Below are 27518 nucleotides of genomic sequence, written 5' to 3' on the forward strand. Positions count from 1 at the left end.
CACTCTACTGCTGGGCTTCTGTCTGCATTGTCTCCTGCAGCTACCTAGTTAATGAAAGGGTTTTGTTTAAATCAAAAAGTTTTGAATGTAGTTTAGTTTACAGATATTAAATAACAGCGAATGAACCTTGCCCCCTTCCCAACTCCCTTGCGAAATTCCCTGTTAGCAGCCCCTGGTCGCTTGCTCACTGCTTTATAAAGCCCTGGCCTTCTTGATAGCCCCACCCACTGACCAAGGCTCAGCCAATTAACAGAGGCTTCTGGCTTTCAAACCTTACTTTGACGCTCACAGCTTACAACTACCAGCCACAGCACACGGTCCTTCAACCAACCAACCAGACAGACAAACACAAGCTCAGCACACAGCAAGTAACCTCCAAACACAAACACACACTTATTGATCCAAAAGTCATTTTCAAAAGTGACTCAGTCACTTAGGAACTTAAATTCCATTTTCAAATATGTGTAGCATTTAGGCTCCAAAGTCACTTAAGAGCCTTTACAATTTTACCTTATCTCTATTTTTTAAATATATTTTAAACACTAAGTTACAAGCAAACAAAAGTAACACCAGATGAACATTTAAAAACAATCAAGGGGACACCCTGGCACCACCTTATTCACCACTGTCAAATAATTAGGATATGTTTTGCACAAAGTATGCCTTGTAAGGTATCATTCTAAAAGTCTTGATCTGCTAGAAATTAATATCTCGTTGGATTGTATGTGCTATCATCGTATGTGAAGTTATGAAGTTTGGCTATGTATGTGTTACTGAAACATGTTGTGAGGTTGAAAACACCCACAAGCAGCCTTTCAGGTACAACAGTAAAAAGGCCAAACAATGTTAATGTCTTATTGAGGAAATGTACACAAGCACAAGGATTACCCCAGGAACTGTGTACAATAGAAACCTCTCAGAAATAGCACTACACAATGGGAACTGTTTGACCCAGGTCACAGCAAAAGAGCTTTCCAGCAAGTGGGAAGAAGATATAAAGGGGGTGGGGGAATGACAATATGATGGTACCTCACTCTCCCCACAACAACACACCTGGAAATATCTGAGAAGCAAAGACTGAACTAGGGGAAGAGATGGTCCCACGCTAAAGGGGTTTCTAGCCTGTGTATGAAAACCTGGGAAACCCAAACTGCAAAGCAAAGGCAGCTTGTGCCTTAAGAATTTGCTAGGCTGGTTATCACTCAGGGTGAGAATTTGCTAATTCATATCCTACCTATCTAGTATGTTAATCTCAGTTTGCGATTTTGTTTATTTACTAGGTAATCTGCTTCGATCTGTTTGCTATCACTTATAATCTTTCTTTTTGTAGTTAATAAACTTATTTTATGTTTTAATTCAAACCAGTGTGCATTTGACTAAGGTACCTGGGAAAAATCTCAGCTTGGTTACCACAAGTGTGCATGGCCCTCTTCACTTTGAGGGAGAGGCGGACCAGGTATTAAATCTATATACTGGCCAGATTTGACCAGGGCAGGATGGTACTGCTCTGGGGTCTTAGGCTGGTAGGTTGATGGTTAGAGAACCTGCATGTAACTGCAGCTGGGTGTGTCCCTACCTGTGTAAATGCTGTTGAAAGTGCAAGCTTGGAGGGCTTTGCAGCTTATAACAGCAACACAGTGTGAGAGGGAGGTCAGGCTGGTGGGTCAGAGGGCTCAGTGGTACCCCAGTTCCAGGTAGCACCCCAGGGGGAACCCATCACACTACTGCCTATAATAGAAGGAAGAACTGGGCACAGTAACAGCCACAAGCCATTTATGACTAAGTAGGGAATTTTCTGTTCTGAGTGACGGGCAAACATACACTTCCAATAGTTATTGCTTCTTTCTGGGTCTGGGTCCGGGGTCCCGTAATGCAGCATATGGTCCCCAAGTATGAAACAATTTTCACAGATAAAACTAGCTTTTGGGTCAAATTTGACTAGATTGTTTTTTTAATGACTGAAAAACCAAATAAATTTTGGCTTTTATAAAAATTAGTACCTACTATTAAGGCATATGAGAACTTCCTGGACATTTACTATACCTCTTGCTATACAAATTTTGTTTAGTCTTTCCATATAATACTGAGGCTAGGTTAGAAATTCATCGAAATATGGATTAAGCTTGGAGGTTCTTTCTTTCTGCCTGCATGCAACTAAGGAAAATATTGCTACCCCCAGGAGATAAGAAATAAATGTCAAAATTTTAGCTCAGTCTATGCTTTCACAGGGAAACTAACAAGTACCACTAAAGGGCCCTGTTATAGGTTTCACCCCCACTCTGAACTTTAGGGTACCGATGTGGGGACCTGCATGTGAACTCCTAAGTTCAATTAACAGCTTAGATCTGGTCTGGCTGCCACCACCCAAATGATTTATGAGTTATTTGGGAAACTCTGTCTTCCCCCCAAAACCTTTCCCTCCCTGGGTAGCCTTGAGAGACTCCTCCACCAATTCCCTGGTGAACACCGATCCAAACCCTGGGATCTTAACACAAGGAGAATTTAACCATCCCCCCTCCTTTCTCCCACCAATTCCTGGTGAGTCCAGACCCAATCCCCTTGGATCTTAAAAACAGGGAAAATCAATCAGGTTCTTAAAAAGAAGGCTTTTAATTACAGAAAAGAAAGGTGAAAGACAAACCTCTGGGAGAGATTAGCATACCAGCTACTCTCACAGACAACAGATTCAAAACACAGAGGATGTTCCCCTGGGCAAAACTTAGTTACACAAAAGAATACCCAATTTGATTATTCCCCTAATGCACAAGACAAGTTACAAAAAGAAAATAAACAAAACCTATTTATTCCTTTTCTAATACTCACTACTCTGATAAGAACTGATTCCTTGATCTTTTCCACTCCGGCTGAAACTGACCCAGACAAAGGGAACTTCCCTCCTTCCTTTTGAAACATTTTGTCTCCCCATTGGTTCCTCTGGTCAGGTGTCAGCTAGGCTAGGTGAACTTCTTAACCCTTTACAGGTAAAAGAGGTATGAACCCTTAACTATCTGTTTATGACAGGCCCCAAAACAATCAAGATCCAGTGACTTCAAAGATCAAAGTGAGGCTCTCAGGAATCTTTTAAAATTCATTTTGGATTAGATTTAATTGGGCATAATATTCACTCCCAGGACACAGGCTATTGACACTGGGCCAGATTTTCAAAAGTATTTAAATACCTAAATATGCAAATAGGCACCAAATGAAATATTCAGAAGCAATTAAGCAGATCAGGGCACACAACTCCTGTCAATTTCAATGGTGAAGTAATTCTATCTATATCTTCAGGTGACTGATTCAAATGTGTGCTTTTTTCACTGCATTAACTTTCAGCCGTTACTGAGCAAATCCAAAGTTTGAGGGATTTTTGCATATTTTGTTTTAGATGTTTAGTTCTGTACTATGGATTAAATTCTGCCAAAATTCTGGTATGTTCAAAACTCCAAGAGCTCTTTTTAGAGGAAAACCTTGATAATGGAGTTAGAGTATTCCCTTTTTCTTGAACTGAATCCTTTCTAACTGGTCCAGAGACCTCCTGTGTTAGTGACTGAGGGAAGAGTAGTTCTGGCACAAGAGTAGCAGGACTTTGCTCTCTAGTTGTGGCTTCTGGAGAGGAGGTATATCTACGAAACTCTTGATATTTATGCTTAGAAAAAGAATCAGATCTTTTGTACTGTGAGAAACTGGCTACATGCTTTGGAAATAAGATCAAATATATCCAAGATTAATCTGTCTTCCATTTCACAGATAGACCCAGATCTTGAGGAGGACATACTGAGTTTTAAGGAGTTTTGGCAGGAGACACAATCATTAAAGTCCTGTATGTATTGAGGGACCTTTCATCTGCAGTTTAGATTCATGCCCTTCATGGTTAGTGAACATAAGGGGGGAAAGGTCCTATTCAGTGACTTAGTTTTGATAAGTAGTGAGGACATCATAGAACACATGCTCTTAGGAAATAACCTTCGATCGAGTGATTGTGATTTGACTCAGTTTAAATTAAAGGGAAGAATAACCACAACAAGGTCATCAACCATGGTTGTTTATTTCAAAAGGGACTTAAAGGGAATTAGTTAAAGAAGTCAACTGGAATGAATAGCTCAAGGGCTTAAATGCGGAGGAGGCTTGGAGTTTCTGTCAACCAAGTATACAAAAATTATCTTGCATCCCAAACAAGGGGAAAAAACTTGTAGGGAAAGGCACTGAACCCAGTTGGATGAATAACCATCTTAAAAAGTTACTAGGAGTAAACAGAGAGTCTACATAGAATGGAAAAAGGATTCATTAGCAAAGAAAGCTACATCATGGAGGTTAGAAAATGTAGGAACAAAATAAGAATTGCTAAAAGTCACGCTGAATTAGCTCTTGCAAAGGGAATTAAAATAAATAATAAGAGAAGGTTTTTTAGTTATATAAATAAAAAGAGAAAAAGGAAAGATGGAGTTGGGCCACTCTTCAGTGTGGATGGGGAGGAGATTAGAGATAATCTAGGTATGGTTTAAAAACTCAATGAATACTTTGCCTCAGTTTTCAATAAGGATGCTAATACGGAACATGTGCGTGAAGGCAGGATGGCTGATGAAAATGAGTTTATAGAAATGGAAATTACCACATTTGAAATGGAAAAAAAACTTGAACAGCTTAATGCACTCAAATAGGGGGGACAGATAATTTCCATTCTAGAATATTGAAAGAAAATGGTGCATGAGATTGCTAGTCCAGTACATAAGAACGGCCATACTGGGTCAGACCAAAGGTCCATCTAGCCCAGTATCCTGTCTTCCGACAGTGGCCAATGCCAGGCCATTTCCCAGAGGAAATGAACAGAACAGGTAATCATTAAGTGATCCATCCCCTGTTGCCCATTCCCAGCAAACAGAGGCTAGGAACACCATCTGTGCCCATCCTGGCTAATAGCCATTGATGAACCTGTTCTCTGTGAAGGATTCTTCCAAACAAGGATTTTTAATAAATCCATTTATTTGGGAGCGATACTGTATGACTGAAGACCTATACCTAAGACAGTGTTGGGGGGAAATGATCCGGCAGTCTGACCTCACAAGTACAAAAGGTTTTAGAACAAATGATTCAGGAAAGAATAATTAAATTCATGGAGGTAAATGGGAAAGAGAACATAATACAACATGGGTTTACCAAAAGTAGATCACTGCAGACTAACCTGATACCCTTCTTTGAAAAGATAACTGATTTTTTTAAGAGGAGGAAAATGCAGTACATTTAATCTACTGGGATTTTAGTAAAGCATTTGAAACAGTATCACACGGAAAATTATTAGTTAGATAAGAGAAAATGGTTATTAGTACAAGAACTGTAAGGTGGATAAGAAACTGGCTAAGGGGAGAAGGCAATGGGTTGTACTGAAAGGTGAATTATCGAACTGTAGGGAGTTCCTCAAGGATCAGTCTTGGGAACAATCTTCTTTAATATCTTTATTAATGACCTAGGTCACAAAGTTAAACTGAGAAAGAGGATGGAATGAGAGCAAACTGGCAGAAGCAAAGTAGCTGGACACAACACAGCTGATACTTGGCAGATAGAGAAGGATTGTTAGTGGTAGGGCAGAGAGATTATTTCTTCCCCTGTGACTAGGCCCAAGAAGTTTGCAATGTTGAGGTACTCTCGGATCTCCTGGTGATTCTGGAATCTGAGCTTGTCTCAGTGGGCAAAAATCAATGATGTCCATTTTGTGTAAACTCCAGACCTCACCATAATAATCCCGCCTATGCAATTTCTACATTGGATTAGCTCGAATTAGGGCTATGCTTGAAAGATCATGTTGAAAGCATGTGCAAGATGTAACTGCCCACCTATTAAGTTGTACTGGAAAACTAAACATATTACACTAGTTCCACAAGAACAGCAGTGGCTTCCCTTTTCACATGCAGGTACAATTCAAAGCATAGACACTTATCTATAAAACCATATATGAAGTAGGTCCTGACTGTATGAGATATTGCCTCTCCCTCCCACTTATGTCCTGCACAACAGTTGACATCAGCTATAACATCTGAGGTAACTGTTCCCCCCGCAGCAGTCTGGGGGAAGCAAATTCCTATTGCTTAATTGCTAATGCCTAAGCCATTGACTCTGGAATTCACTCCCTTTACTTGTCCAGCAAAGCTCAAATTGGTTCACCTTCAGGCTAGTACAAAGCCAATCTCTTTTCTAAAGTATTTTCATGAATGAAAGTTGGTGAGGATAGGGAGTGTTTTTTCTGGGGAATGAAGAACAGGAGTACTTGTGGCACCTTAGAGACTAACAAATTTATTAGAGCATAAGCTTTCGTGGGCTACAGCCCACTTCTTCGGATGCATAGAATGGAACATATATTGAGGAGATATATATACACACATACAGAGAGCATGAGCAGGTGGGAGTTGTCTTACCAACTCTGAGAGGCCAATTAAGTAAGTGAAAAAAAACTTTTGAAGTGATAATCAAGCTAGCCCAGTACAGACAGTTTGATAAGAAGTGTGAGAATACTTACAAGGGGAGATAGATTCAATGTTTGTAATGGCTCAGCCATTCCCAGTCCTTATTTAATCCTAAATTGATTGTATCTAGTTTGCATATCAATTCCAGCTCAGCAGTCTCTCCTTGGAGTCTGTTTTTGAAGTTTTTCTGTTGTAAGATAGCCACCCGCAGGTCTGTCATTGAATGACCAGACAAGTTAAAGTGTTCTCCCACTGGTTTTTGAGTATTATGATTCCTGATGTCAGATTTGTGTCCATTAATTCTTTTGCGTAGAGACTGTCCGGTTTGGCCAATGTACATGGCAGAGGGGCATTGCTGGCACATGATGGCATATATCACATTGGTAGATGTGCAGGTGAATGAGCCCCTGATGGTATGGCTGATGTGATTAGGTCCTATGATGATGTCACTTGAATAGATATGTGGACAGAGTTGGCATCGGGCTTTGTTACAAGGATAGGTTCCTGGGTCAGTGTTTTTGTTCAGTGATGTGTGGTTGCTGGTGAGTATTTGCTTTAAGTTGGGGGGTTGTCTGTAAGCAACAAAACAAAGCTTGTAACAAAGCCCAATGCCAACTCTGTCCACATATCTATTCAAGTGACATCATCATAGGACCTAATCACATCAGCCATACCATCAGGGGCTCATTCACCTGTAGCCCACGAAAGCTTATGCTCTAATAAATTTGTTAGTCTCTAAGGTGCCACAAGTACTCCTGTTCTTTTTGCGGATACAGACTAACACGGCTGCTACTCTGAAACCTTTCTGGGGAATGTCATTGTTAACTTAACTTGAAAGAATAAAGAAAAAATTCTCTCCAAGTTTTATTATATTGTGGAAATGTGTTCCATGACATGTGAAAGGAGTGCATTTCACTATAGAAATCTAAAAATAATTAAGCATTTACCTATATATTTGCACTATAAATGTAGATCAGTGTAGTTTGAATTCATAATTAGCCAGTCCAATAGGAGCAAAACTCTGGGTGACAAACTGTGTTGGCCCACAAGACCAGCTTTAAAACATTCATTTAAATTATTGTTTCCATCTATATTTAATTAAAGCTCAGCGTACCACCATGGATGCATGATGCCTGGGTGCCTGTTATTTAACCACAGCCTCTGGCATCAATCCACACAACTTTAATATTCACCTCTGAAAGCGTATCCCAAAATAAATTATTCAACTATTGAGAAGGCATCTGATGTACACTTACTGTGCAAAGTTCAACCATAGTATGCAATAGTCTTTAAAATATAGAGTGGTATTTTGTTTGTTTTAATTAATATATCATATAGTTTATTACACATTCATATGTATCTATAAAGGGTTTGAAATTCATAGATCATTTCTCAATCACTATCCATAAAAATGCTGCAACTAAGAACTTTCTATAGCCTAGTCTTTCTATTGACACAGTAGTGTGCTTTGATAAGTTTTAGTGTTAATTTTCCTGTATCAGATCTACCATCTATGACTAAGCGCCTGAAGTGCTACCAATGTGTTTTTGTATATCTCCTTGTCTTCTTTCCCCATTCAGCTCTTTGCCCCTTCTGCTGATACCTTCCCTCTCAAATCCTTGATCAGTTCCATCTCTTACCCACCCTTTCCTCTCCTGTTCCCAATAAATTTAGCTCTCCAACCCTCACCTGCTATTACATTCCCTCCTGCTCGTCCATTCTCAACACTCTGCAGTTCTCCTCCTAGCTTCTTGAGAGCTTATGTTCAGTTACTCATGCATTATAACCCCTAAATCATTTTCAAAGTTACTGCTTTCCAAGATAGAGTCCCCCATTCTATATGCATGGCCTGCATTCCTTGTTCCTAGATGTATAACTTTGCATTTGGCTATAATAAAGCACTTTTTGTTTGAATAGGCAAAGCTTACCAATGATCCAGATCACTCTCTATGATTTCCCTGTCGTCTCCATTATTTATCATTGTCCTAATTTTTGTTGTTATAATTTATAAATGATGTAGTGATTTTATGTTTACTTCCAGATCATTGATGAAAATGTTGAATAGCATCAGGCCTAGTACTACTCTTGCATAACCCCACTAGAAACACCTCCATTCAATAATGATTCCCCACTGACAACTATTTTTTGAGATCTGTTAGTTAGATCTGTTCTTAATCATTTTAACATGTGCTCAACCAGGGCTGGCTCCAGGCACCAGCTTACCAAGCAGGTGCTTGCGGCGGCCACTCCGGAGAGGGGCGGCACGTCCAGCTGTTCGGTGGTAATTCGGCGGACGGTCGCGATCGCGGCTTTTTTGTTTGTTTGTTTTTGTTTGGCTGCTTGTGGCGGCCAAATTCCTAGAGCTGGCCTTGTGCTCTACTGATATTATATAGTACCAATTTTTAAATCAAGGTTCACATAGTACTGAGTCAAACACCTTACAAAAGTCTAAGTATGTATATCTATATAATATCCAGTTACCTGTATCAAAAATTGAAATCAAGTTTGTTTAAAAGACCTATTTTTCCATAAAACCAAGTTGACTGGCATTAATTGTATTCCTATACTATAGTTCTTATTACCTGAATCCCATAATCAGCTTTTTCCATTATTTTGCCAAAGACCGATGTCAGGTTTACCAGCCTGTAGTTATCTGGATTATCCAGTTTGTCTAGTCCTCTGAAATCTCCCCAGTATTCTAATTTTTAAATAAATCTTATGATTGGTCCAGAGATCTCTTCAGACAACTCTTTTAGGACTCTTGGGTGCAAGTTATCTGGGCCTGCTGATTTTAAAATGTTTATCCCTAGTTGATGTTGTCTAACATCCTACTCAGTTAGTAACAGCCTGGAAAGTACTTTAATATCCTCAAATAATGAGTCCATCATCTTGCTTCTTTCTGCATACAGAACAGAAATATTTACTGAACACTTCTGCCTTTTCTGCTTCATTATTAACAGTTTTACCATCTCCATCTAGTAATGGGTCCCTACTACTGCTAGAATTTCTTTTGTTCCTGATATATTTGTAAAAATCCTTTTTCTTGTCTTTAGCCCTGCCAGCCTTGGATTTTCCCTGAGGTCTTTAGCTTTCCTTATCAATTTTCTGCACTTCATAACTTCTAATTTATATCAATTGCTACCAATTTGCCCATTTTTCTATAATGCTTTTTAATTTTTAATTGGTGCCTTAACTTCACTGAAATAGGATGGGCTTTTAGCCAAAGTTTTCATCCTCCTTCATTGTAGAATCATGGATTTTTGATCATCTAATATATTCTTCTTTAAATATTCCCAATTTTCAGTCTACTTTTTTTCTACCAAACAATTTCACTCAATTTTCTTGAGCATTGGGAAATTAGCCCCTTTGAAGCACCAAGCATATATATTTTTGGTTGAGACTATCCTCTGTTTCCCATGTTAAATCATCTTCTTTTGTATGGCAACAGTGGAACAGCAAAGAAACAGCATAACTACAGTTAGATCTTAAGGTATCTTATCCATTCGAGAGCAAAAGGGGTCACAGGATGAGTATAGATTGGGCAATTGTCCATGATGTGTCCGACAGCTTGCACCACGCCACAGTTGCAGTTCAGCGATTTCCTCATTTTCCATCCATCGAGTAAGTATGCTCATCTTTCATGTTAGATGTGGATATGGTTTAGAGCTGTCCGTATGCACTGTAGGGAGGAGAAGTCCGGCACTTGCACAGTTGGGTCGTCAATTAGATTTTTGTTTGGTACGTCGGTAGCCGCCCAGGCTTCAGACCAGCTTCTGCAAATGTCCTTAACTTCCACAAAGAGGGATGTGGCACAGGACCAGAAGGGTTTTCTTGATTTTAGTTGGTTGCGAGTCTGGTGCTCTAGATCATGGGGGAGCACTAGTGTGATATTTGCTATGATCTTCCCTAACTGTCGCAGCCTCTCGTTGGAGATTTCCTGGCGCAACGTTAGCCAGTACCAATAACCATGGAACCAGCATTGATATGAGGGTGCCACTAATTATGCAAAAAGCTGTGTTAATTTCAATGTCCACTAAAATGGTGTGTGGACTTCCACTCCAAAACTGGGGCACATTGTTCCACTATGGAATGGATTAGGGCTAGTGTCCATGTTCAAAGTGTGCAGGTGTCGCTTCCCCAAGATGTTCCTGAAATCTTCTGTATGATGTTGACCCTGGTCTTTGTTTTGCTTTTGGTTGGTTCAAGAAGGAGATAGAAGCTGAGCATGCGGTCCAGTATTATCACCGGTACCTTGGATTATGACCATGTATCAATGATGACCCACGAAATTGATGTTTAATGTCTTCTTGGCCTTGGTATTATTCAAATGAAAAGCTGAGACCCCTGCTTTTGAGGCATTTGGCTTTAATCAACATGCCTTGAAATATGTTTCTAGTATTTGTAGGTCCTGTTCTAGAACCTTTTCTGAGGTTTCAAATGAGCAAGTCTGAGCAGCCAGTGCGATGTCATCCGAGTACATGAACTTGAGGGAGGATGTTGGTGGAATAATTGTTGATAGGTAGTTGAAAAGTGCTGGAACTATAATGGACCCTTGCAGGAGTCCACTGATCAGTCTTTATAGGCTGATGATAGCATCACCAAGATACACCGTGAATCTGAGATTGTTCAGCATTTCAGTGATGAGCCTAATTCTAGGGCAACAGGGTATGGCTATTGCAAGTTTCAGTAGAAGTCCTTTCTGCCATACTGTATTGTATGTGGAACTAAGATTGATAAATATTGTTGCTATTTTAAGTTGGCGTTGATAGCCAGCTTATCTATAGTCAACACAAGGACTTGGTCATAACAGTTTCTGCCTATTCTGAAACCAGCTTGTTCTTTGGGGTACCAGTTCCTCCACCAATGGCTTCATTCTGCAAAGTAGAAGCTGCTTCAATAGCTTATAGCAGCCACTAAGAAGCACTATAGGTCAATAACTTTTCGTATTAGTTGCCTCTTTTCCTGGTTTGAGAACAGCTATAATTTTTGCTCCTTTCCATTCTTTTGGTATTCTCCATGTTAGTAGAGAGAGCATCTAGCCATTTTCTCACTATTTGGCCCAAATGCTTTAAGAACACAGGGAATACGCCATCAAGACCTGCTGCTTTTCCAGGCTTTATTTGGGTGATGCCACTGTCCACCTCCTCCACTGAATAGGGCACAGAAAATTGGGGAAATGTTTGGCATTGTTTGAGGGCATTATAGAGTTCTTTATTGACTTTATGGTAATTTTGTCAATTGAGTTGGCAATTAGTTGCCATGCTATGGCATCTGGGCTCACCTGCGGAGATATATAGATTGCAGGCGTCACTCCACCAAGGGCATGGAGGAGACACCAGACCTTTCAACTTGACTTTGTGAGGTCAAGGGCCTCCACAGTGTCACACTATCTTTGCCTTCTTGACTAGTCCAAAGAATGGAGCAATGCTTTTGCTGTATCTGGTTGTCCGTTTGCCTTATACTGTCAAAGGAGTTCTTCACTCTCTAGTGTCCAACAGGGAGTGAAAGCCTTTCTGTATCCCCTGGGAATACTGACTTTGACAGCTATTATAAGGCTAACTAAGTGATGATAATTGGCAGGGGTCGGAGGGATCAACATCACAGATTTCTCTATTATACTGCTTTCCCCAAGTTCCACACTGAGGCTTCAGGATGGAGCAAAATAGCGGGATTTGGAGATTGACCTGTATCACAATGGGTCTGCATAGTCTGTTGGGAAAGTCATCGAGACTGGAACCTCAAGGTACACACATACCTATTTCCTTTGATTGCACATGTGGAGAGTCTCTGATGACAAAGACTGTCCGTTATCATCCTGCGACAAAGCAAAGGTCAGGCATATAGCATGGGGGGAGGGATGATAACCTGCTACATGAGTAAGCACAACTAATGTAAAATTGGTGACAGAATGTCCTGAAAAGGCCTCCTAGTCAGCAAAGCCATGGAAAAAATGGCCCCTTCTAAGTCAAACCGGACACCAACCCTTCACTGCATATAGTGCAGTTAAACATTGAGGGTTTATCCAGCACAAAATCTGACTACCTCACGAAGAGCCTACAAACAGATGAAATTGACATCCTTGCACTGCAGGAAACACACATCGAGCGAGAAAGCCACCGGAGAGATCAATGGATACATCCTTGTCTCAGCAGTCAACCCATGTCAAAGATGACTTGAAGAACACTACTCAGGTCCTCCCAAACATGTCCCTTAATTCCATCACCATCAAGGTCAGCGACTTGACTGTAGTGAATGTCTGTGAACTCTCATTAATGAACTGGCCCTCTTCAGTGTGGCCACCTGCAAGCCACCACACCATCTATATCAGCAACTTCAATAGCAACCACAGTTTGTATGATTATAACTCCAAAGATTTTGCAGAAGAAAAATTGTCATCAAGGGCAGCAACAAAAGACCTTTGCCTGCTCTACGATGCTAAGAAGCGTGGCACGTTTAGGTCAGCATTCTGGTAAAAATGCCATATTAAATGTAATCAGCTTAGGATCACTGTTCCCTGGGTAACCACCAACTTCTAGTCCCATGATTAATTCATCTTTATCCATCATATGAAATCCAAAATAGAATTACATCATGTAGGGTGCAATACCTTTTGTTAGAAAATCCATCATCCATATTTTTAGAAGCAAACGATGTTTTTCCACTGGCTATATTAAACCTCCATAATATGCTTCCAAAATTAAAGTCCCCACCTATAACATCACATGTTTACTTTCTATACATTAAAGGTAGGTGTTGGAGTAACTGATCCTGTTCTCTGGTTTGATTTGGTGGTTGTAACACACACCCACTGCTGGGCTTTATAGTTAGCACTTGGCTTCACCTGCATTCAAGATCTGCATTTCTGAGTTAGCAGTAATTCTAAAAGAAGGCAATGGATCTTTAATATCAGATGCCACACAATTACACCCTCCCCTTTTTCCTATTCTATCCTTCCTGAACACGTTCTAACCAGTTATGTTAACATTCCAGTCATGCAAAACAAGTTTCAGTAACGCCAACTATAACAAATTTCTTTTCATCAGTGAGACTTTCCAATTCTTCTTGCATGTTACCCAGACTCCAGGTATTAGTATATTAAATAGAAAAAAAACCTTAGTTAATGCAGAGTTAAAGTTGCATGGTGACAGACAGTTCATGCCCTTCCAAAAAATCAAGTTCAGCAAAACCAGGAAATACAAAGTTAACGTAAATGCTCATGCAACCTTAGCTCTGCCCCCGTACCCCACAGCTGGCAAGAGATACTGGGAATTATCTGCATATACTCCAGCTGCTTTCAGTGTTTTAGGTGCAGCTGTATTGAATATTGGAGTCAATAGATGGGAGGATTTAATGGCTGGTAGGGAAAAGGTGGCATCCTGGGTGCAAGTGTGAAAGGGGTTATAAAAAGTGGAATATTCTGTCAGAGGAGTAGGATCAGCGTTTGAGCATAGTGCAGGCGCAAGAAGCGCCTGTCCATTACAGTGAAAGGCAGAGTGCAAGTATCTGCATTATAGATGGTTTGGGGCACCTCTCACAGAAGGCAGAGTTAAGATTACATGAGCATTTACCTTAACTCTATATTTCCTGGTTGTCAGATGTTCGAGTTTTGTTGAACTTGATGTTTTGGAAGGTCATGAGTGGTCACCAGGCAACCTTAACTCTGTGTTAACTTAGGTTTTTTGCCAATTAATTTCCTATCTTTTCAAAACAGAACAAGAAATGTTTGTTGGTAGAGTTATAGTGGCCATTTAGGCACTTTTAGTTCTCACCTAGATTTGTAGCTGATATGCTACTGTGGCTATGTAATCAAAATACCTAGCTTTTATATAATTAGGCTTGGCAGGATTTTTTTTTTAATGGATAGATGTCAGTAAACATCTATTTCAGTTGACACACCAAAAAAAACACATGAAAAAAATCCACAGGAAACAGCGTGAGTGCAGCCTCCCCCCTGCACCTGCCGCAATTGGCTGTCATTAGCTCTCTCGCAGGACAGAGAGTTTTCTGTGCCATGGGTCTTGCTCCCTCACTAGCTCTGCCCCACAAGGGCAACACCCTTCCCCACACCTTGCGCCTGCGAGGATCAGGTGTCACCAGCCCTGTGCCAGCACAGGAAACCCTCTGCAGTCCTGCTGTCACAGGTGTGAGAATGGGGTCATGATAGCAGGCCTGCACAGGGCTACCTGCAGGGCCAGTGACACTTGATCCCTGCAGAGGTAAGGTGCGGGGAAGGCTGTGGTCCTGGCAAGGCAGAGCAGAGATCCTTGGGCTAGGACTGCAAGTAGGAGGATTAATCAATCAATATTAATTGTCAAAACTGAAAAAAAAAATCCAAATCTTGATTTTAAAATGGTCAGTGATCCACCACCACCCTTAGTAAATTGTCCCACTGGTTAATTACCCTCACTGACAAAATTTATGCCTTATTTCCTGTTTGAATTTGCCTGACTTCAACTTCCAGCCATTGGATCATGTTGTACCTTTCTCTGCTAGACTGAAGAGCCTACCATTAAATATTTGTTTTCCATATACATATATTAGAAAACATGCGGTTGCACCAGTGCCAAATAAAGAGGTAAAATAACCTCCTCTCTTCTACTTGAGATTCCCCTATTTATACATCCAAGATTGCATCAGCTCTTTTGGCCTCAGCATCACATTAGGAACTCATGTTCAGTTGATTATCCAGAATGACTCCCAAATCTTTTTCAGAGTTGCTGCTTCCCAAGATAGAATCCCACATCCTATAAGTATGGCCTACATTTTTTGTTCCTAGATGTATTCATTTATTTCTGGCCATATTAAAAACACATTGTTTGCTTGTGCCCAGTTTACCAAGCAATCCAGATAACTCTAAATCAGTGACCTGCCCTCTTTATTATTTACCACTCCCCCAATTTTTGTGTTGTCTTCAAACTTTATCAGCGATGATTTTAGGGTTTTCTTCCAGATCATTGACAAAAATGCTAAATAGCACAGGGCCAACAAGTGATCCCTGCGGTATCTCACTAGAAACACACCTGCTTCATGATGATTCCCACTTATTATTACATTTTGAGACCTATCGCTTAGCCAGTTTTTAATCCTTTAAGATGTCATGTTAATTTTACATCATTCTAATTTTGTTAATCAAAATGTCATGAGGTCCCAAGTCAAATGCCGTACAGAAGCTTGTAGTCTCATTAAAAAAAGATATCGAGTTAGTTTGACAGGATCTATTTTCCAAAAACTCAAGTTGATTTTACATTAATTACATTACCCTCCTTTAATAATTTAGTAATTCGGAGAGGTGTTAAGTGACCCATCCACTTCAATGAGATGTTCTCAGCTGAAAGAATACCCGATGGAGATAAATATAGCCTGAAACAATAGCTTTGATACGTGTGAAGTGCTCAATTTATGTCAGTGGGTGCACTCATCCCCCAGACCCAGTGCTGCAGAGGCTATGATATGCATTAAGCATGCCCTTTCTCAATTCCTTATCCCAGTGTCAGCAGTGTATTCTTGGCGCATGCCCCAAACTCCTCTCCCCTACTCTTCCATCCCAATCAGTGTTGTGATAATTTGGTCTACACATTTACCCTAATTGTAAATTCTCCTGTAAAAAGTGAGTGTATGTTCATAAGATAGCACAATAACCTATGACAACAAATATTGATTGACAGCTACAAAAAAATCAAAATAAGTCCAAACAGAAAGGCCTACTGATATAACTCAAGGCAAATGTTTAAATCGAACTTGGTAAAAACAGAAGATGTGGAACTGGAAATTAACCAAAATTGATGTGTTGGATATTAGGCCTAATTGGTGGACAAATTAATGAGGGGATGGGCTATTTCACCCATCAGTTCTTTTTTTGGATCCTTAAAGAAAGAGCCTTCAGAGGGGAAAGACGAACAAACGAAAACTATTGGAGCAAGCTTCACCATCATGACTGCCACCCCCACTGTCTCCTGGGACCAGACCTTCTTCGTCCTGATCCTGAGAAATGTCCTGACCAGAACAGACGGGAAGCCAGATGACATCATCACTTCTACCGCCTCAGCTGCATCCCAAATACCACTCAAGATGAAACAGGATCGAACTGTAATAGAAGTAGCCATAACAGCTCTAGCCAATCTCAACTAACTTCTTCTCTTTACCCCAAAAGAAAAGTTATTACCATTGAACACTGTTAAACAAGGGTTATTTTTTCCTTTCAAACCTCTCGCCAACTAAAGGGAAAGGGAACAAGAAATGTAAAGTAAGGCTTTCATTTTAACAACATTTCAAATGCTTTAACTGTTTTACCTTTTTCGTACCTTTTAATAAAAGATTTAAAAGGTTTTTAATGGTATTTGCCATAGTACTAAGCAGGCTAAGATGTCTGTATGCCAAACCCTGAACCTTGCTTAACACTGTTTAACATTGGACAGCAACTGGGTTATGTTAACATCTTTGGGCACCTATATTCCATCTAAATTAATGCAATATCACCCTCTCTTCCCAGCAAACATTTGCTTGTGTAATTTATTTTCTTTTCAATAAATAGTTTAAGTGCCCTGTGATGTATTCAGATTACATTTTCCCACAATTTAAAAAAAAAAAAACCTTTGACAGAGGCAAACCGGAACAAGATGCCTCCTTTTTTATTTCAGCTTTCTGCCCTGGATTGGATTTGAATTCATAGTGCCAGGGTGGTGCTCAGATTCAATGACCATTACATAACATCAGAGTCACAAGGTCCTATGATGTAGAGGTAGTTTTCTAGATAACCTCTTTCTCTGCATATACTCAGTGTAATGCATCTTGCACACTGCAAGAGAAGTCTGTGACTAATAATGTTTTAATTTGATTTTCCCCACAGGGCTAGTGGGTGCATGTACTCCATTTGGGTAACTCTCAAGCATTTGAGATACTTGTGCGATGACCTCTGTCCTAATTTGATCTCTGTCTGGGAGCATAAATTCACTACCAGAATATGTTAACATTAAGAAAAGCCTTCCCCCCCCAATAGGGTTGTATCTCAGGAATCAATAGCCAAATTTGGATCACTGGCCAAACCCCACACAAGGGACAAAATTTGAAAGCAATCCCAGTAACTGTACAGATTTTGGAGTACTTATGACAGTCAAGCTTTAAACAGAAATCTGGTCTTAAGCTTAACTATTGTAGAGCTGGGCCGCTCCACTGCAGTAAGAAAATTAAGATTCTTCTCCTCCCATTCTGTGTCTCATTGGTTCAATTTGTCCATAACACACTGAGTTTTAACATTATCTGTAAGGTACACCATTGTCCATAATTAAAATCCACCTTCAAACATAAAGAATTGTTTTAGAAAGTCAACCTGATATACTCCTAATAGTGTGATGAAGGAAATTTCTCTTAGATTAAAAATGTCGGAAAAATTAGTGGCTTTATTTGTGAATAGTAGATGAGAAATCTTAAAATGTTGAACCTTGTCTTGTATTGTCACATACACTAGTTACAACACCTGGAGGAAAAAAGAGAGACACAGCTCTGCATGTAGAAATTGGATTCAGGATTATTGATTTTTTTTCTCCACTTGTCTCCTCCACATAAGCATATGGTTTAGAGTGATATGGGAAGGATACAGAAAAATTATGTAAAGAAAAAAAATAACCTCTTCAGATTTAGATTTAAACATTTTGGTTTAAAATAAAAATAATCTCAACAATGATATTTCAAAAAGCTTCTTTGAGCTATTAATTACACACTAATCAATTTCCAAAGCTGTGCATCGTTCAAACAATCTGAATTATTATAACATAAATATACTTACAGCATGTGCTCCTTGTATTGTCCGTATGAGATTAATTCCTTTCCATACATATATATCTCCATTAAGTGCACCAGAATGTGTCACTTCATCTCTTGCACAGGCTAGGCAAAGTATAGTTTGGAGATCACCAGTCTTGCCAAAAACACCACGCTTTGGTGTCAACGAATTGCCACACAAGCTCCAGAACTGATAGATAAAACATATGGTATAAAAATGGTGTTTATTTTGCCAAAGTTCTGTGAATTTTGCAAACAATGTAGTGCATGCATATTTGAGAGTGAGAGAGAGAAATATACTAGAGCCAAGAAACACAAAGTATTGTACTCTTCATTTCTCTGGTTCTGCCATCATGTGCCAGCAATACCCCTCTGCCATATACATTGGCCAAACCGGACAGTCTCTACGTAAAAGAATAAATGGACACAAATCTGACATCAGGAATCATAACATTCAAAAACCAGGGGGAGAACATTTCAACTTCTCTAACCACTCAGTGACAGACTTGAAGGTGTCAATTTTGCAACAAAAAAACTTCAAAAACAGACTCCAAAGAGAGACTGCTAAACTTGAATTAATATGCAAATTAGATACAATTAACTTAAGTTTAAACAGAGACTGGGAATGGTTGGGTCATTACACTAATTGAATCTATTTCCCCATGTTAAGTATCCTCACACCTTCTATGGGTCATCTTGATTATCACTGCCAAGGTTTTTTTTTCTCCTGATGATAGCTCATCTCAATTGATTGGCCTCTTCCAGTTGGTATGGCTACATCCACCTTTTCTTGTTCTCTGTATGTATAAATATCTTCTTTCTGTGTGTTCCATTCTATGCATCCGATGAAGTGGGTTGTAGCCCACGAAAGCTTATGCTCAAATAAATTTGTTAGTCTGTAAGGTGCCACAAGCACGCCTGTTCTTGTTGTTAACATTATTATTTGAACCTTAACTTCCTCTATGGGCTCCTTGTATTGTCCGTATGAGATTAATTCCTCAGCTGGACTACATTTTCCATTATACAACACCCACCTCCTTTCCCCCTCTCTTTTTGTGAATCCAGCCCTTTTAAAATGCCTGAAACAAAATATTTTGGGTCAAACTACATGTTTCTTTGACCTGAAAGATTTTAATCGATCTGCCAAAATGTTTCACAATTTTTGGATTTGACCCAAACCAAGCACACCTACCCACCCCCGCTTTTTTTTTTAATTACTAGCAAACTGAAAAATAAATGATTCACCCAGCTCTAGTCCTTATTGACCACTCCCTAACCAAAGATCTTGGCAGGTACTAGGTCTGCAAATACTGTATCCTCAGAGCCAGAGTTACAGGCTAAGTATTGTCCCACTCTCTTGCTGTATACTTCTTTTTCCTGGTATGCAATGCAGAGCTGTGGCCATACAGGCTGCCACACCTTGTACTTTACTGAAAAATCCTGCTCACTTTTTCTATGCACATAAATATGCAGTAGAGTGCATAGGAACTGCTGAGCCAATTTTGTAACCCTGTGTTGAATGTCGTGTAGCATTTACTTCATTCACTGCAAACAAGTAACACAAACTGTCTCAAGAGATGCGCCATCATTTTCCCTGTACCCCTTTGTGCTAATTTAGACTCTTAATCAGCATTTTTGTTGCTCACAACCTGTTAAAAATTCTGAATAATGGACATTAGTAGAAGGATTGCAGCAGTTACCTAAAAAAAGATTTTCATATTTCCAGTAGTTATTGAGAAATAACCATACACTGATTATGCAAATCCCTGCACTTGAACTCTGATTGGTTAATTATAGCAGTACAGAGATTTACATACTATATTACCTGAGAAATAACAGTACAATCATTGTACAAATCAGGCACCCACAACCAATATGGGAGCAGAGAATAGCATATATGAGGAAAGCAATTCCACAGAATCTTGTCATTTCAATCGATTTAGGCAATTCCATTTAATAATATAACAATTTGCATTCTCCAGTCAAATACCTACTCAATATGAAGTCTATCCAGAGATTATATAATGATTCCTAGCATGAGAAATAATTGTTGATGTTAAAAAGGAATATCATGATAGATTATACATATTTTTAAAGTCTGACCTCTTGCCTAATCAGGATGCTATTCAAGATCTTGGGTTAGGATTTTTTATTTAAATAACGCATGACCAAATAGCTGCAGCCTAGTTGTTAAAGATGCTCAGAATATGATTTAATTAAAACGGATTTTGTTAACTATAAGTTGCTAAAAGAAACTAATTTTTTTAAAATAAACAAATAGGTTACTTCAGCAATTTGAGCCATTCTTAATATACAAAAAGAAGAACAGGAGGACTTGTTAGTCTCTAACAAATTTGTTAGTCTCTAAGGTGCCACAAGTCCTCCTGTTCTTCTTTTTGCGGATACAGACTAACACGGCTGCTACTCTGAATCTTAATATACAATTGTTTTTGGCCAAAAGATAGGAGGACTGATTTGGCAGTGTTGCGCTATGTCTTGAAGTGGCAGAAAGTTAAGCAGTAATCAAGCTAATGGAAGTCTTTAAACTACATGATAGGCAGTATGTTAAATCAAAGTTGTATGCAATCTAGCTGACACACTGAACATTTTTGCCAACAAAGCAATAATAGTTTAATCCCCACATTCACTCCTTACAAGCAACATAAATTTCCCACCTGTCAATGATAAAAAAATAATTTCCTTTTTTAAAAAAGTACTCCCAGAGATCTTTGTAAACAAATGGCTATAGGGAATTTCAATTGCCACTCCTCATTTTTTAGTGTAAATTAGGGATCAAATTGGGGCATATACAGGGATACCCATCTCCCCAGTCACCCCCCAGCCACCAATTTCTGCTCCAGAATCTCAGCTTTTCTCTTTAAAGTTGCTCCCTCAATAAATGTTGAGAGAGGAGGCTCCCTGAAGAGGAGGCAGGGTAGAAGCTTGGCACCGACCACAATTGAATAGAATAATCTCTGGTGACTACAAGACCCACTAATTCAAAACAATTCCAGTGAATGCTTGGAAGGAGGATGGACAGACAGACAGTTGCTAAAGATGGGTGAGAAGGGTAGGGACCTAGGATTAAGATCAGTATGGGCTTTTAATATGACCACCACACTTGCTGCTTATTGGTGGACAAAGAAGGTATTTGAATGGGAGAAGGATGAGCTCCATTGTGCGAGAAGGGGTTATTCACCTTGTGCAGTAACTGTGGTTCTTTGAGATATGTGTCCCCCTATGGGTGCTCCACTGTAGATGTATCTGTGTCCTTGTGCCTCAGATTGGAGATTTCAGATAGCGGTGTCCATTCGGCCTGCACATGTGCTCTCCCTGTCTCATGCCTTGCCTCAAGGCTATCCAGTGCTGCACAAGTTAACCACCCTCAGTTCCTTCTCTATTGCAGAGCCTCTTATTAAGAGCTCACAAATAGAAGGGAAGACTTCCACCATTTGAGAGAGTCTTTGATTATGAAGGACATTAACAGTGGTTTGGTCAATCTGTCTGTTTGGTGCATATACCGTTTTGAGCCATGCCTGAAGGCAACACAGGTGGAGCCTTGCACGAGTTATTACAAGGTGCCTGCTGCCATGTACCCCAGTAGTTGAAGGCAATTCCTGGCCAAGGTTTGGGGGCTGATATGGATGGTGTCAATTAAGATTGTTAGCATATTGAACCTGTGAGTGGGAGGAAGGCTTTGGCCTTTACTGCATCTAGATAGGCTCCTATGAATTCTAGATGTTGCATTGGAGTTAGAGTCAATTTTTGAGTGTTCAGTTGTAGTCCCAACTCCATAAATAATCTATAGCAGTGGTTCTCAACCTGTGGTCCAATCAGCACACAGCTGTGGCCTCATGTGACATCCTCAGGGCCATAGAGGTAGTGTGTGTGTTATGTGAGTCACATCCACACCATATATAGAGAATTGCATGGCTGATAGGGCATCAAACAGTTGTACCTTGAGTAGGCAGTCATCTAGATACACATATATCATGATTCCTAATTTGCAAAGACATGCCACTACCACAGATAGGACCTTCAAGAACGCTCTGGATGCAGACAATAGGCTTAATGGAAGTACCCTGTATTGAAAATGGTCTTGACCTAGGCTGAATCTCAGGAACTTTCTGTGGAATGGTTGGATCTTGATATGAAAATAAGCATCTTGTAGGTCAAGGGCCGAAAACCAGTCTCCTTAGTCCAGATATGAAATTATTGTTGCTAATTTAACCATCTTGAATCTTTGTGCCTTTACATATTTGTTGAGCAATCTCAGATCCAGAATGGGTCTCCATCCTTTATTCTTTTTCAGTAACAGGAAGTATTTGGAGTATACTTTCCCTCTGTGCTGATTGGGAACTTGTTCTATAGCACTGAGGATTGACATGGTATATTTCTTGATGTAACAGACATTCGTGAGAGGGGTCCTTGAAGAGGGACAGAGAGAGAGAGAGAGAGAGAGAGGATGGTTAGGAGGGAGGGAGGGAAAGTGGACTGAATAACCATTGGAGATTATTTCCACTTATCTGACATTATCTTTTCCCCATTTTGTCAAAAGAACAAGGCGGTGTCTAAAATGATGGCGATAACATGAATTTTGCAGCAACTGATGGTGGCTAGGGGCCTCAGGCTATGTATCAAAATTGATATTTCAACATTGAAGGCTGTGCAGTTGAGGTTTGGAGCGTTGTTGCCCTTTATTTTTGTATCCGTTGTCTCTTCCACTGAGGTTCATAGTTTCTCTGGGGTGGACGGAACTGGGCAGGTCAGGATCTTTGTGATGTCTGAGATTTGCTGTACCTCCTTTTCTGTGCAGGTCTGTAGATCCTCAGGGAATGCAAAATGGCTTGAGTAGTTTAGTGCATGGAGGGAATCATCTGTTTTTTCCATGAAGAGTTTGGATCTTTTGAATGGAAGGTCCTCCTCAGTCATTTGGACTTCTCTTGGGAGGCTGGAAAGGTGAAGTCACATAGCTCTCCTGAGAAGATGTATCAGCAGTGTCTAGTGAAGTCTGTAATGATGTACGTGCCAGAAACTGGCCCTCAACAATGATGAGTTGGAACTGCACTCTTTGATCATTTGGGAGATGTTCAATAAAGGTGCTGAATTTCGAATAATTGATATGGTTATATTTCACCATCAAGGCCTAATAATTAGCAATCCTAAACTGTAGGGTTGCTGATAAGTACAATTTCCTGCCGAATAAGTTCATTCTTTTCCAGTCCTTGTGATAGGGTGTTGATTTAGCATGGTGCTGTTTGCCACATTTATTTACAGCATCTACCACAAGGGAATTTAGTGATGGATGGGAGAAGAGAAAGTCCACATCTTAAGAGGGGACATAATATTTTTTATCTGGACTTTTGCATGTGGGCGGTATCATGGCTGGTGTTTGCCTGATGGTTTTGGCTGGGTCTAGTATCTTCCATATGTCCTTATCAGGTTGCATTGCATTCTCTATCAATGAGGCAATTGATAGAGACTGCAATGCGACCTGATAAGGACATATGGAAGATGTCCAGCAGCTTTTATTGTGTCTCCTTTATTGTGTCTCCTTCAAGGGGATCTGAAGTGAGTCCACCACTGTCTTGGTGAGGTCTTGAAATTGTTTAAAGTCATCTGCCATAGTTTATGGAAGAGGCATAATGGCTTCAAGTGGAATGGATGATTAGATGTTTGTTAATGGAGTAATTTCTTTATCCAGTCTTGCTTTCTGTTCCTCAAGAATCTCCTCTTGAGGATCAGGGGGTCTAGAAAGGAAAGTTGAGGGAGATTGTTTTCCTCTATCCCTATGTGAGACATTTGAGGTCCTAGAGAACTGGTGTGTCTAGAGGCTTCCCAGGGGTCCCAATATGGCCAACTGGAGTGGTGCAGACAGCATGGGTGGTGGTACCTGGCCAACGGTGTCCATACCAAGTGGATGGGCTTTGTCTATCATGTCAGTTTTGTGGCTCTGTAACTGTTTCTAGGTGATTGGTCCCTTGATGTTGTCCTGGGGAACTTTGTACTGAGACTGAAGATATGTTATCATCATCCTCTTCTTCACTTGATAGAGGTGGAGCAGAAAAGGAGGCTGATGAGGAGTGTCTTGGTACCGTGGGGAATTCAGGAGACCGAGATGTGGTTGGTGCCAGTACTAAGTAATGGGGATTCTAGCATTTCTGAGACCAAGAGGTCTTTGAACAGAATTCCTGTAGTACTATGGTAGTAATCAGTACCAATGGAGTCTGCCTAGAGAGGCCTGGTGTCAAGGGAGTCAACGGCACCTGTAGTCTTCTGTGGTCCAATGATCAGCCAGAAGATGGTGCTCTGGTCTTTTGTGTGGAAGTGCTCGGTACTGAGGCTCTCCTTGTCTCTGGTAGTGCCATTTTAGAAGAGCTAGCACAGTCTCTACTGCTTCTTTTCTCTGACAGAACCAATGCCTCTGACCCTGTGCCCTTCAGGTCTTTAGGCTTACAGACAGTACCACTACTTGAGGAGCCTAATGGCTCATGGGTACCCTGTTGAGGTTTGGTCAGTACCAAGGTGGATGATTTTGCGGGGGAAATCTCTTTTTTCCCAGTCAATTCTTCAGTTTGGGGACTGGTAGCTCTCTTTTTGGTGGTTTTGTGAGAGGAATCAGCAGATATCCTCTTTGAATCCACCTGGGAGTGGATTCAAAGGACTGTTGGTCTGGGGTGATCTAACTGACCTTTCCATCAAGAGGAGTCTGAGCTTCAGTTCATGGCTTTTTCCTGTTCCTGATTTTAATTTCAGACAGAAAGTACACTTTTGTGAAACTCTCCCAGGCAGTGAATGCAGCATGAATGGCCGCTACTGACCAGAATAACTTTTCTGTAGGAGAGATAGCGTTTAAACCTGGGGAAGCCAGGCATACCCCTTTTGGGGTTTTGTTTCCCCAAAGAGGAAGAGAACTGTTTTTGAAAGGCCCCCACCCTCTTTTTTTTTTTAAGAAAAGAAAAAGAGTAATATTAATCTAGGTAACAAACTACTAACTAGAAATAAAGTTTAGAAATCATTAGGTGCATTAGAATCATCACTTAGACTCTTCTAGTGCTCCATCTCAGGCCAACAGAAGTTGAGAAGGAACTGAGTGTGTTTGCTTGCACAGCACTAAATAGCATTGAGGCAAAACATGAGAGAAGAAGAGCACATGTGTAGGCTGAACAGGCACTGCTATCTAAAATCTCCAGTCTGAGAGGCACAGTGACACAGATACACCTACAGAGGAGCACCCATAGGGATACTACTCGAAGAAGTGTGGCTTTTTCTTTGGCAACACAATGAAGCTTTGGTAAGCCTGCTGAGAGATACTCTGGCAGTACTGACCCTTGAAGTGGAAGGGTTTCCTCTTGTTAGCTGGTATGTAGACCCTAAAGAGCAGAGAATGCCTCTGGAATCTTTGAGGGAGTATGGGAAGTCATCATTCCAGATTACAAGCCTCAGTGACAGGAAGGATGGTACAGTGTTCAACAGTGACAAAAATGTCGGTAGTGGGAAAAGATCTGGAGGGAAAAAATGCAAGAGTTTCTCTTTTATTTATTTGAGTTCCCTGTGTTTCTCTATGATGTAAGAAATGCTTCTCCATGCATTTCTTAACTGTAGGCTGTTAGAAGTCATTGATTGCTCCAGGAAAACAACAGAACCTTGAGTGTCTGGATTCACCTCAAAATTATTTTTTGTATAACTGTGCCTGCTGCCCTTTCATGTAGCTGTCTGTCCCAAGCCTGGACAAAGTGAGGTTTGAAATCAAGTCTAACCACCTACCCTTGTTAAAAAATACAACTAATTGGTTATAGAAAATGGAGCCAAGCTACCATTCTGGTAAAAATGGTTGCTCAATAGAGAATACTGCCATCCCCTCATGCTACATGAAGATTCCTGGTAAAAGCCAGTCTCTGGAAGACAGGATCCTCAAAAGTATGATGCTGACAGCAAGAAAACACTTCAAAGCTCTCACAGATCATGAGGGAGATGAACAACTATGAACTTGAAATCCTGAGTATCAGTCAGAGCAGACTGACAGGTGTGGTAAGAAGAATTCCAAGCAAGAGAAAAAAATCTCATCTATGCAGGTCTTAGTGACAATGCATGCTTCGCAGGAGTAGCACTCAATGCAACAGATTCTATGGAAAAATCGCTTTTCAACCGGAAACCTATCAACCAACACATCATATGTGCAAGGCTCCAAATCAGATTCCTAAACATGTCAAGAATACGGTGCTATGCTCTGACACAGGAACATAGTGATGAGGATAAAGATAAGTACTATAATGGACTCCAAATGTGATTGACAGAATACCAAAACGTGATTTACTCATTCTGATGGCTAAAGTGCGATGTGATAACCAAGGAATGGAAAGATCAGTGGGGAAGTGTGTGTTGGGAATCATTAAACCCAAATGGTGAGAGATTCATTTAATTGTGCATGGTGTCCAACCCAGTTCTTGCAAGCACCCTGTTCCTTCATAACGACATATGTAGACAAACATAGAATTCACCAGGTGACAAAATAAAAAACCAAAATTAAAAAACCCAGCTCAATCATATCTGCATTAGCTCAAGATACAGGTCATCTCTCCAAAATGCAAGTGCATATCGAGCAGCAGATGCCAACAGCTTTGCCAAACTGAATTCAAAACTGAGAAAGCTCAAAAGTACAAAAGTACTGTGAGAAACTCCAACTTCAACTAAGGAACAGATTTGAGGCATTGCCAGAGGCAGAGGAAGACAGGGCAACAACTGGACCTAAAGAAAGTGGGCAGCGCTCAGTGACAATGGGATTCAACCAGCAGCAGTTGTAGTTGGATATCAACATAAACATAGCAAGAATTAGATAAGCCAACAGATACACCATCTTATTGATGAAAGTAAAGTACTGAAAGGAAAACTCCTGAATGCTAAGATCAATGAAATATTGGAAAAGCAAAAGGAGTACAAGAAAACAGACAAAGCAGTGAAAAGCAATGAAAGGAAAAAGAAACAGCATTTTGTTTAAGACTTAGCAGCTGAAGCTGCTGTTATGATACAAAACCTCAGAGTCGTTTAACTCGTAACTAAAACCCTGTGTGGAAACTGTGTGGAACAATAAAAAATACAGAAGGAAAATGTTTACAACTGGGGTAGAACAAAACAACAGATGGGCAGAGCATTTTAAATAAATCCTCAACAGACCAAGCCATACCTCAGCACCAGAATTCAATGAAACATGCAAACCTGACCAATTTGATATCAACATCGGTACCATAAAGATGTCAGAAATACAGGCTACAATCAAGAAGCTCA

The 27518-nt window shown here is 40.2% G+C and overlaps 1 protein-coding gene across 5 annotated transcripts in view; it reads right to left on the reverse strand.

Moving 5' to 3' along the window:
* Positions 1 to 27518, reverse strand: part of EML5 (EMAP like 5) — a 303917-nt gene that overhangs the window by 216463 nt on the left and 59936 nt on the right. For 4 of the 5 annotated variants that reach the window (XM_042858583.2, XM_042858582.2, XM_065593493.1 and 1 more), the window contains exon 5: positions 18238 to 18423. In XM_042858583.2, the coding sequence (XP_042714517.2) occupies positions 18238 to 18423 (186 nt within the window). Of the gene's footprint in view, positions 1 to 2823; positions 2930 to 18237; positions 18424 to 27518 lie in introns of those variants that run through there. The other variant, XM_065593492.1, reaches the window with a different exon arrangement.

Source organism: Chrysemys picta, chromosome 4 (genome assembly GCF_011386835.1).
Source record: "Chrysemys picta bellii isolate R12L10 chromosome 4, ASM1138683v2, whole genome shotgun sequence".
Lineage (NCBI taxonomy): Eukaryota > Metazoa > Chordata > Testudines > Emydidae > Chrysemys > Chrysemys picta.